The sequence below is a fragment of the Vombatus ursinus genome, unplaced genomic scaffold (genome assembly GCF_900497805.2).
Source record: "Vombatus ursinus unplaced genomic scaffold, bare-nosed wombat genome assembly UNPS02014874.1, whole genome shotgun sequence".
Lineage (NCBI taxonomy): Eukaryota > Metazoa > Chordata > Mammalia > Diprotodontia > Vombatidae > Vombatus > Vombatus ursinus.
In genome coordinates this window covers 12,539,365-12,555,940 of record NW_020954652.1, presented here as the reverse complement: position 1 = coordinate 12,555,940, position 16,576 = coordinate 12,539,365, and the positions used below count along the sequence as shown (strand labels likewise).

General features: G+C 37.5%; 1 protein-coding gene across 3 annotated transcripts in view; it reads left to right on the top strand.

The window, feature by feature from the left end:
• Positions 1-16,576, top strand: part of METTL25 (methyltransferase like 25) — a 152,603-nt gene that overhangs the window by 15,977 nt on the left and 120,050 nt on the right. For 2 of the 3 annotated variants that reach the window (XM_027842514.1, XM_027842516.1), the window contains exon 2: positions 15,903-16,067. The exons of the other annotated variant lie outside the window; for it this stretch is intronic. In XM_027842514.1, the coding sequence (XP_027698315.1) occupies positions 15,903-16,067 (165 nt within the window). The remainder of the gene's footprint in view (positions 1-15,902; positions 16,068-16,576) is intronic. 3 annotated transcript variants of the gene reach the window in all.

The following is a 16,576-nucleotide window of genomic DNA, read 5'->3' as shown; positions in this document are numbered from 1 at the left end:
AGACACCTCCTGGGTTATCCAGAGCTCTTTTGCTCACACACCCAGATTGAAAGCACCACAATGACTGTGAAAGATGACAAATGAACTGGATTTATAGTCTCAGGGACTTCCTTCATCTCCCAACTCTGTCATTTCCTACTCTTATATCCATGGGTATGTGACTTACCCTTTCTGGTCCTTAGTTTTCCTCATCTGTAAAATGAAGGGTTCAGACTACATAGCCTTCTGTTCCCTTCTGGCTCATGTGATAGATACTGTGGCCAGAAAAATGACTTAATACATCATCTCTTGGTGACTGAATAGCTTGACTGTAGCTTAGAAACTGAGATCTAAGGTCGGGTTCGAGGGGAGAACTGTTGAGTCAGCACCTATTAAAAAATACTTCTCAGTAGACAAGTACTATTTGTCAACAGAAGCAAATTTTTTTTAACTTTTTGCTTTTGACTATTATCTAAAATCAGTAAAGACAATTTTGAATGCTTGCTAAAGGAAAAGAAATTAAGAGGAAAAGAAATCATCAGTTCAGATTTTTTTTTTTAAAAGCCTTCCATTTCAGGGGAATAGCATAATTGAAGGAGCTGAGTTGGGAATAAGCATGGCAAATTCAGAGGGCAGGGATAAGAAAGAGCTGTCAGGTACAGAGAGGATTCATGGTAGTGAGCAGTAGGGTAGGAAATAAATGTAGTTAGGTTGGCTAAACCTAGGTTCACATTTTATAAATGAAGAAACTGAGGCATGCTTTAGTTGTAATCCCAGATTAGTCACTTTAGGTAACTTTTTTCTTTCACTTTGAATGTAACTTGAATAAGGGCTCCCTGTTCCCAATATTGCTCTTTTCCTGCTGTTTTTTTTTTTTAAGATATAAAATAAAGTAATATGTTCTGCAGCAAGGTGGTATCGTGGATAAAGCACCTATCCTGGAGTCAAGAAGACTCATCTTCCTGAGTTCAGATGTGACCTCAGACACTTACTAGCCGGGTGAGCCTGGGCAAGTCATTTAACCCTGCTTGCCTTAGTTTCCTCATCTATTAAATAAGCTGGAGAAAGAATTAGCAAACCACTCCAGGATCTCTGCCAAGAAAACCCCAAGTGGGATCCTGAAGAGTTGGACACGACTGAAAAATGACTAAACAAACCAAAAAAAAAAAATGTTCAGCAAGACAGAACAGCATTTCTGTTTCTTGATATGGTCTGCTTTAAATTTACCTTTAAATTTGTCTTTTAATTAGACTAAGAAAAATGTCTTGTGGGTTTCCTCTAAGTAGAAGAAGAAAAGAATGTAGAAAGAGATGTTCCAGACTGGACAGATGAGCAGAAAGGGTGGTGTGGATGGATCATCCTGATTCAGAGGTCTGGGAGCCAGGCTGGGGGACACCAGATTTGAAGCCACAGCTAGGCAAAGCCTTTGGACAAGATGTCACCTGATTTACCTGAGACCAGGAATTGACTCTGAGCTTGGTACCACAGATTCTCTTGGCATTATCCATTGATTCTCTTTGCTTTGTGGCTGAATGTAACACATGTATAATGAATGCATTCTCATCTCTCCTCTGAGTGGAAGAAATACTACGGGTAGTTGACTCTACATTTATAAAATTGTTTAGTGAATAACTTGGCTAAATTCAAAATACTTTTGGAATGGTTGAATCTGTTTAATGCATTTTAGTTGAGGTTAACATTGCCATAGCAAAGACATGTGAATCCTTTAATAAAACATCTCATGCTTTTCCAGAAAAATAGTTTACATGCTGAAGTGATTTGTTGACTGAATTCTCTTGCTGTGATGAATTAAACCATATTAATGCAGCCAAAAAGTGTCTTAGGAAGAAACTGGGTGTTAAAATGTTACATTTTTAAAGCAATACTATGTATTGTTTCATACCTTAAGTAGATTAGGGGATTAGGTATTAATATAAACATTTATAGAATGCATCTCAGACCATCGATAGTGTTCAAAAGTTTTGCTAAGAAGGATTTTAACCCTTGACTGAACATAGTCCTAAGCAAATGTACAAAACCCAGGGCTTTATGTCCATGCGGTGGAGGTTGCGTGGTCCAGTGGAAAGAGGTCTGACCTTAAAGTCAGGAAGACTCAGGTTCATGCCCTGTCTTGAAGAGATTCCTGTGTTGTGCAATATGCAGTGTGAAGCCTACCCTTTGAAAAATCCTCTGTTTCACGAGTCAAAAGCATAAGGTTAATTTGTTTTCTGTATAGGTTAGATTCTTTTGTTAAAATAGAAAACCTACTACAGTGCAGTGAAAGTATTTTTTACCCCCACCCAAAGGACTATGTTAATAGAAATCTGTTTATTTCTTACAAAGAAATGCTGCTTTGGTGCAAATTAATATAATATGTCATCTTCCCAAACTTTGCCTATATAATGGTGATGCATAATAGTAATCCTTCTCTAAACTCCTGCAACAAAATCAGCACACAATTTAGCACATCATTGCACGTGGTCTTATATTGTCAGACAATATTAGCAGTGTTTTCCCAAACAGTAGTAAGTGGATAGAATGCTGGATCAAGTATCCGAAAGACCTGGATTCAAGTTATGTTTTTGATACTCACTGACTGTAATTCTGAGCAAGTCGTAGCTTCTCTCTGGGCCTCAGTTTCCTCATTTGTAAAATGAGGGGATTGGGCTAGATGGCCTTTAAGATTCCTTCAAGCTTTAAATCTGTAATCCTTAAGGGGAAGGACTATGTTTTACTCTTCTTTATCTTCTGCAGTGCCTGATACAGTATTAGGCATATCGCAGGCATTTAGAAAATATTTGTGTATGGATTCACTTAATATGCCCTGGTTTCTTTTGTCACAGCTGCCACTAAAGACATTTCAGAGGAGTCATTAGAATGCCATTTGTGACTATATTCAACAGCAGATACCTGCAGGGATCTCTTTTCAGTGCAGGCAATAGAGTTTTAGCTTCCATGTGTATGAGGGCAGAACAGTAGCCCATTTCAAAATGAAGACTTTGGTAGAGAAACATAGAGCCGACAGTTGTCACTCCCTTTTGATCCTGGAGACTGGACCATGATCGTTTTCAGATATTGTTTTCCATCTTGACCAAACTGCTTACCGAACCAACAGGCTCCCTCATTTCTTTTAAGATATCAGTTGATTTCTTATTGTTTGGAGCAAAGCCATGGCTGTGCAGACCGGGACACATCTTTTTCCTGTGCTTCTCTGGTAGACAGAAGAATTAAAGATTCTAGGAGGTGGTAAAAACCTCAGAGGCTCTTAATCTGGTAGAATACATACCTCAACAGGACATGGCACCTTAACAAACTCAACAAGGAATCATTCATCCAGCCATTGGTTGAAGACCTCTAGTAAAGGGGAATTTGTTTCCTGCAAAGTCTCAATTCAGTAGCTATGTGAAAGAATTCTAACAAAGTAGGTGAAAATGTATACTGCCCAAACTATGTGGTACCTGGATGGGCTATCTATGGAACATATAGCTATATACATATATGCCTTCATACATACATGCACACATTTTTGTTCATTCATTTCAGTCACGTCTGACTCTTTGTGACTCTATTTAGGGTTTTCTTGGCAGAGTTACTAAAGTGGTTTGCCGTTTCCTTCTCCAGCTCATTTTACAGATGAGAAAACTTAGGCAAACAGGGCTAAGAGGCTTGCCCAGGGTCACACAGCTAGTAAGTGTCTGAGGTCAGATTTAAATTCAGGAAGATGAGTCTTTTTGACTCCAGGCCCAACAGTCTATCCATAGTCACACACACACACACACACACACACACACACACACAATTATTTATTATCAGGTTGCTTTTTTCTTTGGGGTAGACCTATGATCTCATTGTGTAGGGTGCTTCCAATGAAGACCACCTTCTTCTGATGTAGATTGGCATCTTCTCTGCAACATAACGCCTTAGAGAGTTGCCCCGGGCACTGAATGGTGACATGATTTGCCTAGGATTATGAACTGGTGTTGAGAGGTGGATCTTAAATCCAAGCCTTCTTGACTCCTAGGCCAGCCCTCTCTCCACTAGACCATTTCATCTTTTAATTATATCTACACAAATGCATATAATACACTATAGAGATGTGTATCATCTACTGGCAACTCATTGAAATGTACATAATAATTAGATTTTTTATTGCTATATCTCATATTATTTTATATCATATTATCTATATGCATGAACTATGAGTATTATTGCCTAATATGGGACTTCTGTAGATGTTCCCTTGTTAGGAGGAAGGAGGTGTGTGGATAGCGGTGAAAGATGAGCATTACTGTGAATGGAAGAGAATAGAAGAGACCCCATGCTGTACTTGGTAAAAACCAATTCACACACACACACACGCAAAATACAACTTCCTGCCTTTCAAAGTCTCAGTATCTACCTTGTCTTGGAATTCCAACCCTGAAGAGATATGGTAGGAGGAAGCTAGGACTGAAATTTGGGTACAAGGGCTAACATCTTGAGGATGCTGTCCACACAAAACACCCACTATCCCCTGGTCTAACAGGTGTTAAAGCATTGCATTTGCAACTTTCTAAAGACTGTAAAAATGTTGTAGAAACCAAATGATACGAGTCAATATTTATGCTGTCTGTAATGGGTGTTTAAGTCCTTGTCCTGTCCATTGACTCTTTCTATTGTTGTATTTATTGTGGAAGCCTACCATGATGAATGTTAACTACCCTTACCAACTAGTTCATTAAGTCAAGTCTTAGAATGTCAGTCTCAAGTGGGGGTGGCATTTAGGGCTCTATAGTCACAGTACAGTTTTAACTCTCCATCTTTATTTTTAATGAGTGGCACCAGGGTTCCAACTATTGAGTTCAGTATATTTAGCTCGACTAGCCTCTTTTGACTTTCTGTGTATTTATTTCACTGACAAGCCTCTGGAATGTTTGGGGGTTCAGTGTAATTAGCATAATTTCTTTGTCAAATGGTAGCATTCTGGAGAACTTTAATATGAATTGGAAATCCTTCTTCTCTTTGGAGCCTCCAGATGACATTCTCCATGACACTGGCAAATATATTTGGTTAGTTTTATGTCTCTTTATATCTCATCTTTCATCATGCCTCTCAACCTGCCCATTACCTAAACTTTCTTATTCTCCTTATGATACCACCATATTTATACTTAAAACAAGTTGGAATGTATCGGAATCATCCTTAGCTCTACATTCTTCATCTTCCCTGCCCTCATGTCCAATCAGTTACTAAGTCTGGTCAGTTTTATATCTACTCACATTACCACCACCCTAGTTTAACCCCTCATCATCTCTCATAGCCTCTTAACTGACCTTCTGATTCCAGTCTCTCTCCTCCCTAATTTTTCTGCACCATGGATAAGAAAGTCTTCCAGAAGCATGGGTTTGGTTCTCCCTTGCTCAAGAAACATCAGTGGTTCTTTCGCTTATGGGTTTTAAAAAAAAATTCAGCTTGCCATTTAAAACTCTACACAGTCTAACCCCACCTTCCCCTTCTAGAGTTGTGTACTGTTCCTATTCACACATTCTCCATTCTAGCCATACTGGCCTTCTCCTCCTCCTTTCATTTCGGTTGTGCCCGACTCTTCGTGACACCATTTGGGGTTTTCTTGGCAAAGATACTGGAGTAGTTTTCCGTTTCCTTCTCCAGCTTGCACAAGAGTTTTATGGAACTGAGAAAAGTATGTAACACAGTAGTTGCTACTATCTTTTTTGGTTGCCTTTTGGGTGAGGGGGAAGTAAAAATGTTGTCACTTATTTTTTTCATTCTTTTGTAAATTTCTCCTCTAGATGTTTTGCAAATAAGTCCCTGAATGCCTTTATTACCATTTGTGTATATTATAAAATTGAATCACTTCCTGCGAGTGTTTCTTCTTTATGTTTGGTCTTGATTAGCTGCTCTTCCAAAGCACATCCTGAAGATGTGTAACTGGTTAAAAAAAGAAAGTGAGAGAAATGCTGTTCCATTTCCTGCCAATTTTTTGCCCCTTCATTTTCATTTGCACATGTCAAAATGAATCAGTGGTTTTAGCTAGATCTCCTGTGAAGTTCTCTGCAGGTCTGTTTTCTCCCGCACTACTTCTGTTTTGTGAGGGATAGTATTTGCAGTTTCATACCACCTTTGTAAATAGTGTTTTGCAAATGAACTTGTACTCTAAATCCTTTTAGCCCTTGCATGTCATACATCCCTCCTTTGCAGGTACTTAAATGTTGGCTAACTTGGGCGATATCTGGGCTCTTTTAGTCATTTAGCAAGATGGCTCTTGCTTTGGTTGCATTTCTCTAAGAAATGGTGATCATCACAGCTAATGTCTTGTCTCCCCCCCCCCCCCACACACACACCTTTTTTAAAAAAAATCGGAATTGAGAGCTGATTTTAGAAATATGATCAGTGCCTTTTATTTTTGCACCTTTTATACCAGTCATTTCCCTTAACACCACCCCCCATACACACACACACACACACACACACACACGTTAAAGACTGTGTTGTAATGGTTAAAACATTTGAGCATTTCTTAGCAAATTAAGTAAAATCAATAGACACAAGTGACTATATCTGATAGTTTATATCTTGCATCCCCAAGCTGTTGTCTCCCACCTTTATTCTGATAAGAGGGATATGTTTCATCATCAGCTGAGAAGAGTTCAGACAGGTTAAACAACTGTAATTGTATACAGTCACCTTCTCATCTTTATTCTTTCTTTTTATCTGTTATTGATTTTGGCCTTTGCTCTAATTGATAAGTCATTTTGGAATCATATACAGTTTTGCTGTGCTGTTTATGACTTTCCATGACTAGGAGCAGCTAGGTGGTACAGTGGATAGAGCACTGGCCCTGGAGTCAGGAGGCTCTGAGTTCAAATCTAGCCTCAGACACATAATACTCAGTAACTGTGTTGACTCTGGGCAAGTCACTTAACCCCAATTGCCTCATTAAAAAAAAAAAAAAAGACTTCCCATGACCAATGCTTTTCCCTTGTCTTATAGTAAGTATTTACGAATCTGAGATTGTTATTAGCCTGTATGTTTCTGACTTCTTTCTTTATCACAAACTATATTTCTACCATGATTTTCACCCTCCTCTTTTGCACCTACATCAGCATTGATATCATCTAGTGTTAAGGTAAATGCAGACTTAACTTGGAAGACCTTATCAAGTTCTTCATAGCATTTCTATACTTTATCTTCTGCTACCATTATTGGAATTTAAACGGCAGTCACCTTCACTGTGGTCTCTTTGCTTATGCTCATTGTGAGCATTGTAAGGCAACATAATGAAAACTGATGTGAAATGATATTCTTGTTGCCTCTGAGCGTACCTTGATGCTCAGAGTTCATTTATAGAAAGGCTATCAGTTTGGCAACATTTCAGTTCCTTATGGAGGGCATCAGCTTACTAATTATTAAACAACAATCTAACATTAAGATAACCCACAGTTACATTAATGTTGGAATGTGATCTAAGGACTGAGAAATTCTTAATACATTACATACCTGATAGTAATGCCTGCTATATAGCATTCTTTGGGGTTCTAAAACAGTTTTCTAACAACTGTATGAGGAACATTGTGCAGTTCTAACTGTTCAGAGAACTCAGGTGACTTTCCCAGTGTTATATTGTTCCTCTGTGGTCAAGCCCAGACATGAAATGTTCTTTGGACTCCATGTCCAGTGACCCTTCTCTTACATCTTGTACTTTCTATTGCAGATGTCAACAAAATGAACAATTTGAATACCATTGAGTTATTTGATAGCCATCACTAAGAAATATGTGCTCTTCACAACATGAAATTTGGCTAATTGCAATCTGACTGCAACTGAGTTGAATAACATAGGGATTTCTGTTTGGGGCCATAATAATCTACAAATGGATCCAGCAATCAGAGAGAGATTAAATAGGGAGGACAGTCTGGTCCCCTGGAGCTCTCTCCTCTTGGTGTGTACTTCCATTTTTGTCTGCATAACTTTTCAAACATCCTCCCTCAGCATACTAGAAGTTCAGAACTTCTGTCAAGAGGAGGCTTCTTTGACACCTCTCACTATTACATGAGGCATCAACGATGATGGACAGTAACGGCCCCAGGCTGGTTTACCATAAAATGTGGAAATTACGATGTCTCCTGCTGTTGGCATATCCAAAGTTGGAAAAGGCCCCTTCAGAGAGCTTACATTCTGATAAATAATATTACTCAATGGACATTATCATAGAGAATTAGATAAATTTATTATTTTTTATTATAAAATGATGATTGTTGAAAAAATATTTGTGTCTTGTATAACTCAATCCCTCGTTCATATTTCTGAAATAATTGGAGGTGGAGGAACCGTTTGTCACATTGCCAGGACAATCGCAATTAGAAACTAAATAAAACATGACTTTTAATTCACATCGGATTGGAATTTTTGCTAATAATTTCAGTATAAAGGAGAGACTAGACTGCTACAAGAGTTATATTGATTGGAACCTTCATCCGTCCAACAGAAACATCACATTTCTCTCTGCTGGCAACCTTGTCCCCTGACTGACTAGTATAGTAGTCCCTGTGCACTTAGAGATTTAATACTCTGTCTCTATCACACTCCACGAAATTGCTGCCCTGGAACCTGGGGATGCTGGGACAGCCCTTAAACCTGAGCCTTTTACTTAATAGCTTGCTGAGTTGTCCCTGCTATATCATGCCTAAACATTTCTATGTGATTTTTATTACTTTTGGCTGCATCAGTACATCTAGCCTGTATTACGTCCAAAGAACTCAATGTGCTACTCAAAATGTCTTAAATAATTCACCATAGAATTTATACAATTTAAATGTCTTTCTCATTTGATGCTAAACTAAGAGGTACAGAAATCTTTGAGCATTTTACATTTCCACACAAACTTTTGAACCAGTTCTCTCTCTCTCTCTCTTTCTCTCTCCCCCCAAACAATAAACATTCATATTGTTTTACTGAAATACTTTTATTTAAATAAGACATACTTATATCTTTTTTTCACAAGACATGCATAATAAAAATTTAAAAACCAAAGCATATGTGCCTTTGAATTTATGATTGTTAGTTATAAATGGTAAATGTAATTTCTTTTAAATGAGGTTGTTTTAAGTAGGTCATCCTGAGAAAGTTAAAAGATCATGCTGTGCATTTAATTCAGTATTCATCTTCATCTCTTGTTTATTTGTAGACTACAAAAGATTTGTAGACTACAAAAGACTACTACTTTTACAGTTGCTAAAATATTTAACAAATTAGTCTAAAGAAAGAAACATCCTTTCTAAGTGTCAAAGAAGCATCTCCTGGGAAAATTTTATTACTTCATTCATCTCTGATTAATCCTTGCACTTAAGTTACTTTTGCCTGATCATTTGGTTTGATTTTGAAACCTTAGAATGAAAAAAAGAAAAGTAGAATTGTTTTACAAGTATTCCCTACCCAAACATACTAATTTGACAAAAACATGACCATCGGTGAAATAGTTAAAGAAGGCAGTTTGACCCATGAGAACAGTTTTATAAAGGGATAGTTCACTAAATATTACTAAGTCAAGGACTATTGATGGACATGCACTGATTGATGACCTTGACTATTGACTATAGATCATATCACTAATTAACTTCTGGAAGGGTCAGTCCCAAGGAATAGTGAAATATTTGAATTATCCAATATTTGGGGGAAAAAAGTAGTTTTATTGCTTTCTAGAACATAGTTACTCAACTCAGTGGCTAATAATAATTGTAGCTAGCATGTAGAGAGAGCTTTAACATTTGCAAAACACTTTACAAATATTATTTCATTTTATCATCGTAACAACCCTAAGAAGTTGGTGCTATTATTATCGCCAACTTACAGATGAGAAGATTAAAGCAGATACAGGTTAAATGATTTTCCCAGGGTCACCCATCTGCTAAGTGTCTGAGGTTGGATTGAAGGCAGGTCTTGTTGACTCCAAGTCCAGGGTTCTAGTGACCGAGTTGTGCAAATGAGTGCTTGTTTCCTTCTGTCTAGATGGTGTTGTTCTTTAGAAAAATCTGGTTTTGCTCATTTCTTATTTATGTCATGCATGTGAAATCAGTACTCGCCAGACAATGGAAAATGGGCAGTTTATTTGTGTGAATTAGCTTTTCTTCATCAAACTCACTAATTCATTATTGTGGCATTCCTATTACCCTGAAAAAGATTTTTAGTATTGTCCTGGAGGTAAGAGTCTTAGCTTTTGTCTGAGACAACCTAGCTTAGTTTAGAGAGGCTTCTCATCAGATTGGCTGCAGAGTGTAGTAGATAGATAGATAGAGAAATAGGTAGGTAGATAGGTAGATAGATCTACATCTATATGTATATACTATGGATATACTATAATATATATATATGTATATGTGTGTGTGTGTGTGTGTGTGTGTGTGTGTACACACAGTGAATCCTCAACTTTTATGAGGGTAACTTTCCTAGAAAATGTCACTAAAGGCAAAAACATGACTGTTGATAATTGAACCTGGGGAAATAGGGGATTAGGTCCCCTCATCCATCCAAAATTACAGTCATTTACTAGAGATTGCTGGAAATTTTCTGCAAACAGTTCTTTATAACAAAACATTAATTTTGATAGTATGTACTTTTCCTCACACAGTGACCATTAAATAATCCATAAAATGTAGTACATAAAATAAAATTGGTAACATGCAAAACATTTTTTCTCACTAGTAATTCCCTAGAATTCTGTGATCTTTTATGTTAATATATCAATAAAAAAATTGATTTCAGACAGTATTCACTTTTTATATAATACATGAAGCCTGTAGTACCATAAAAACTGTACAGCAAATAAAATTCTTAAAACTGAAACATTTTTTAATCTCAATCTTACCTTCCACTGTGTCACATGACAGCGTGAGGGCTTGTACTATATACTGTACTGCTGTAAACCTTTCTATCTTGGCTGCCCTCTCTCTCATTTGAGGGAGAGGTTTCTGGGACATGTGTTGCTGCTGTCAGAACATGCTGAGACTGGTGACATCTTGTCCATCACCTTAGAGGCCAAAGGACTTGCATGGTGTTGTCAGGGCATAATTGCAATGCAGAAGTTGAGTTCTAAAGGCAAACAATGAAAATACAGAAGGAGCAGAGCTCTTTACAAATGTTGGCTGAACAAGACTAGTGAAGCATCTAATAGGATACCAGCCACTCCACAAACCTGCATGCAAAACACCTTTTTTATTGTTTTCTGTACTACACATAGTCACAAATGTGCCAACACAAAAGTGAAAATGTTATTACTAATAAAATCAAGCAAATGCTTGAAATTGTGAATTTGAATGTTGAGGATTGACAATATATATGTATATATAAATTTTTGGCCACAGTAAGACTCTGCAGGGCAGCAAGGTGGCACAGTGCATAGAGTGGCTGGACTGGAAACAAAAAGACTCATCTTCCTGAGTTCAAATCTGGCCTCAGACACTTACTAGCTGTGTGACCCTGAGCAAACCCCTTATCTGTTTGCCTTAGTTTCCTTATCTGTAAAATGAGCTGGGGAAGGAAATGGCAAACCACTCCAGTATCTTTGCCAAGAAAACCTCAAATGGGGTCGTGAAGAGCCAAACATGTTTGAAACAACTGAACGACAGCAACAAAAAAAAGAAGACTGCAGAGTTGTCAAGGGTTGCCTTTGTAGGGGAAAGGCAGGATACCTCAAATTGATGCAGCCACAGATCCTTGAACTATTGATTTGAAGTAGTTTTGAATGAAAACTCAAATGTGTTGCTTAGATGTGGATTGCCATATTATATTTTAGTCATTGGCCTTGGAAGACTTTAACATTATCATCTAAACAAAATTGTATTATATATAGTTATTTTAAACAAGATATTTTTAATGTCTTAAAAGTTCACTAAGACTTTGGGTACCCAGCGATATAATTAGCTTCATCTCCATTCTTCATATCTCGTATCTGTAGATATATCTTAGTTCTTTTTATGATTGGTATAACCCTGGGCAAATCATTTCTCTTAGCCTCAGTTTTTCCATCTATAATAATAATAATAATAATAATAACAATAATAGCTAATTCACACTATTGTTATTAGGATAAAATGAGACAGTAGATATAGTGTTTTGAAAACCTTAAAGTGCTTCATATACATTACGTACATATTAGGAACTCTGAAAGTAGATTAGGTGGAATCATTATCCAAAATTTATTATTGAGTGATATATTTATGTATGAATTTATATTTTCTTGATTTCAACATTGAGTGGCAACAGGAAAGGCAAGTAAGACTATCTCAAATATCACTCTTATCCATTACTTCTAGGACATCTTTTCAGTTGCTTTAGTGGAGCAAAAGCTTGGTATGTTCAGGGCCCTACTTGAAGTAGCACATTTCCATTTAACACTTTTGGGCCTCGGTTTCCTCATCTCTCAAATGAGGGGTTGAACTAGATGACCTTGAGGGTCCTTTCATGCTCTTGACAAAGTGCTTTTTCTGAAGGATAGGTCTGACTGTGTCCCCTCCCTAATTCCAGTGGCTCTAGAATGAAATATACAGTTGTCTTCCCTTTAAAGATCTTCATAGAGTGGTCTCTTCTTGCCTGTCCAATCTTCTTCAACTTTATTCTTTCCTCTCCATCTGCAGTCAAGCTACATCGGCCTACTTGCCCTTTCTTGCATGTGACCTTCCATTTTCCATCTCCATTCGTTTGCTCCACCTGCCCCCCATACCAGGAATGTTCTACCTCACCTCATCCTCTTAGCTTCACTGGCTTCCTTGTCTCTAATCTCATATCCTCCTGGAGGCCTTCCTTGGAATTTGTATGTACCTAATGCTTTATATGTTGTCTCTTCTGTTAGAATATAAGCTCCTTGAGGGCAGCAACTAGTTTTGCCTTTCTTTGTGTCCTCAGCGTTTTCTACAGAGCCTAGAACATAATAAGCAATTAATAAATGCTTGATGACTGACTAGAACACCTGCCAATTTGCTTTAATCCAGAGTTTATTAATACATTATATAGGATGATTGATCTAGTACTGGAATGACCTTAGAGATGATCTGGTCTAATTCCTTCCTTTTAGGATGAGGAAAGTGGGGTTAAGTGATTTACCCTTGGTCATACAAGAAGTAAGTGGCAGAGATGGGATTGGAACCCAGAACCAGGGCTTTTTCTACTACACAGTGCTGTACCTGTGCCCAGAGCAGCCCAGGGATTTAGAGAATCTGAAATCTCATCTGCAACAACAAAGAGCCGTGAGATACCTGGGGAAAATGAAGAAAAGCTCACTGCCAAGAAGGCGCAATTTAACATCTTAGGCTGTATTGTACAAGAAAGTATATAGGCCATTTGGGAGGCAGAAATGTGCAGTCACCAGGACAAACCTGGCATAAGTTAATTTACATGTTAACCTTTGAGGGAGAAACTTGGCTTCACACACATTGAGTAGAGGAATAAAGCCATTAGTGAAGAAGCAATGGAAAAGCTCCATATTTAAGTGCTTAGCGAGGCATCCTCAGTGCCTCTCTCCAGTAAGTGGTGATGGCCCATACACGTATAGCCAGTCAGTAATATTGTCAGTGATAGGTTATTCCACATAGCACTGGCCTTTGTTGCAAACTTAAAAAAATAGATACATACATGGTGCTATCTCATTTTTTTCTTTTTAGACTTAATATAAGAAAAAACAGGGCTAACAGTAGCAGTTAATTTATTGAAAGAAAAAAACAACTTACCATTTTGTTTTGTCGTAAGAAAGGTTATACTTACTTTTCTATGATCATCTTTGACTACCCCCTTGATTATTATTCTTTCAGAAATCAGTATTTTGTATTTTTTTATACAAGTAACTTTCAAATGTTTTTTTTAATAGATTTAAAGGCTTTAAAACCTTCTGACTCAAGGGTCTCTGTGCCCCACCCCTGAATTTGATGGATGACTCTTCAGCCCAGGCCACCAGTTCTTAAGGGGCTGAAGCATGCTTAGTTCACTCCTGGTTTGACTCACTCTCTAGATTTCTCCACCCCCTGACCAGCATCCCTCCTCTTCATTTCTTTACATCTCTGCCCTTCTGGTCCCCTTTATGTGGTGTCTTCCCCCATGTAACATAAGCTCATTGAGGGTAGGCACTGTGTTGTTTGCTTGCATATGTATCCCCAGCACTCAGCTCTGTTCCTGGCACATTCTGTTCCTGTAGTAAGGGCTTAGTAAATATTATTTCTCCTTTTCTCTTCTCACTTTTCCTCATTTCCTTTTTCTATGTCTCTGTCTCTCTCTCCCTCCCTCCCTTTCTTCTCTATCCATATAGCAAAGTAACATTTCTAGCAAAATAACTTTTAACATGCTTTGTGGTATTATGTATTCTAGAAATTAGTATCATGATTGATACTTAGACGGCCAGGTAGTGCTGAGGATAGAGCACTGAGCCAGACATCAGAAGAATCTCAATTCAAATCTGACCTCAAACTACCTGTGAGACCATGAGCAATTCATTCAACCTCTGTCTGCCTTAGTTAATAATAGCAGCTACCTCCCAGGTTTGTTATAAAGGATCAAATAAGATTATATACAAATAAAGAGCTTTATAAACCTTAAAATTCTGTATTTAACAGTGTTTTTTATTGTCATTTTTTTAGTCATGTCTGACTCTTTGTGAACCTATTTGAGGTTTTCTTGGCAAAGATCCTGGAGTGGTTTGCCATTTCTTTCTGCAACTTGTTTTACAGATGAGGAGGAAACTGAGGCAAATAGGGTTAAATGACTTGCCCAGGGTCATATGGTTAGTAAGTGTGTGAGGATGGGTTAAAACTCAGGTTTTCCAGACTCCACGCCCAGCCCTCTATCCACTGTGCCACCTATCTGCCTGATATAAATGCTATTATAATTATTATTGAATTACTGAGTGTAAATTATATAGATCTCTTCTAGAATTACCAAATGAGTCCAGTAGATTTTCCCTTATTTTTTAGCTGAAGCATTTGTTTGTTCATTGGTGTTTATAATTCATTTAAAGTACTGTCACATGCTGTTGAGTCATTAAAAAGTATCTGCCAAAGAGTTAACTGAATTCTAGCGCTCATGAAAAACCATAAAATATTTTTGATTCAGTTTGCAATAGGCACATTGAAGGATCCGTTTTCACCCTTGCAAAGGAGTAACTTGGCCTGAGTGGAATTAGATTAGGAAAGCAAATGGAAAGCACCTCTATCAGCCTTCTCACACTTCAGTGAACAAGCGTTTGGAAACACTTATCAACTCTTGCTATATTGGATTTGTGGGATCCGAGTTAAAAATGACCATGGAAACTGCCTGTGCTCTTCTTTGCAATGACAGCTTCATCACATGCAGCATCTTCTTTGGCACCCAGATTGACAAGGCATTTAAGAAAAAAACAAAACAAAACAAAAAACCCAAAACCAAATAGTCAATAAGGACCAAATGAGAGAGAAAACATCTTACAGTAACAGCTGTACCGGTGGGGGTGCTAACATTGTTCTAAATCTGATGTGGACAGGCTTTAGTGGTGTACAGTTGTACTTTTTTTTTATCCTATAAATTCACAGTTGTAGGTCAGCCAGGACAGTTCATAAATTTAATGGCCATATTTCTCCTTATCCAAATATTAAAGTATTTTAGTCCCTTGAAACTAGCAAAAGAAGAGAAAAAGCCAAACTGTAATTTGGGATTAAACTATATAATTGTCTCTGGTACTGGGAAAGAGCATGGGGTCATGAAATAACCAAAAGTTTGAATTGTAAATAGTAGTAGAATTGTCCAATTGTTTTTATAGTGAAATAAGAACTTTAAAAATAGGGTATCTTGTTCTGTGAAGCAAACTTTAATGTTTTGATCTGTTAATTTTTCTTTTATGCTTCTTTAATCTCATTACTGGAGCAAGACAACTACTCATTAACCTTTAACTTTCTTCCTCAACTTTGCAGGTATTAGTGATTTTTCCAACATATTTTCTGAAAATTCTCAGAAGTTGGTGAATGTGGAAGCCTTTGCTTTAGCGGCTAAATATTATTCTCTGCCAAATTTGGGAGTATGTATCCCTTTGGAACAATTGCTTGTAACACTGGGTAGAAATCCACAACAAAGACCTGGTAGGTTTGAATTATTTTTCATTACTTAGATGAAGAGATAAAATAGCTAATCTGTAAATTTAGATGTATTTTTCTCATTCTTTGCTTCAGCTTAAATTCAGTGATACCACTTGTGTTAAAGATAGAATCCTTGCGTCCCAGCTAATAAGTTGATATCTACATTACTTGAGTCCCTCCTGGGAAAGAAACTTTCATTCATAGACCTCTAGACTGTCTCTGCCTCATCATATGTATGCCCCTGGAAACCCTGAGCCATTTCTATTTTTACTAACCTCTAATTGAAATTTAACATTTTCTTCAATTATTTTGGAAAAAAACCCCCCAAAAAACAACATTCTGAGAAGGGGTCCATGGGCATCGCCAGATATGAACTATCCATGACTGGTTAAGAACTCCTGCTCTATTGCTTCTGATTATGTAGGGCAACATATCTGCCCCACATGGACTTGGAAATCAGAGTGCAAATGTAGATGTTGCCATGGTTGGAGCATGTCCACTTCTTTCTGTAA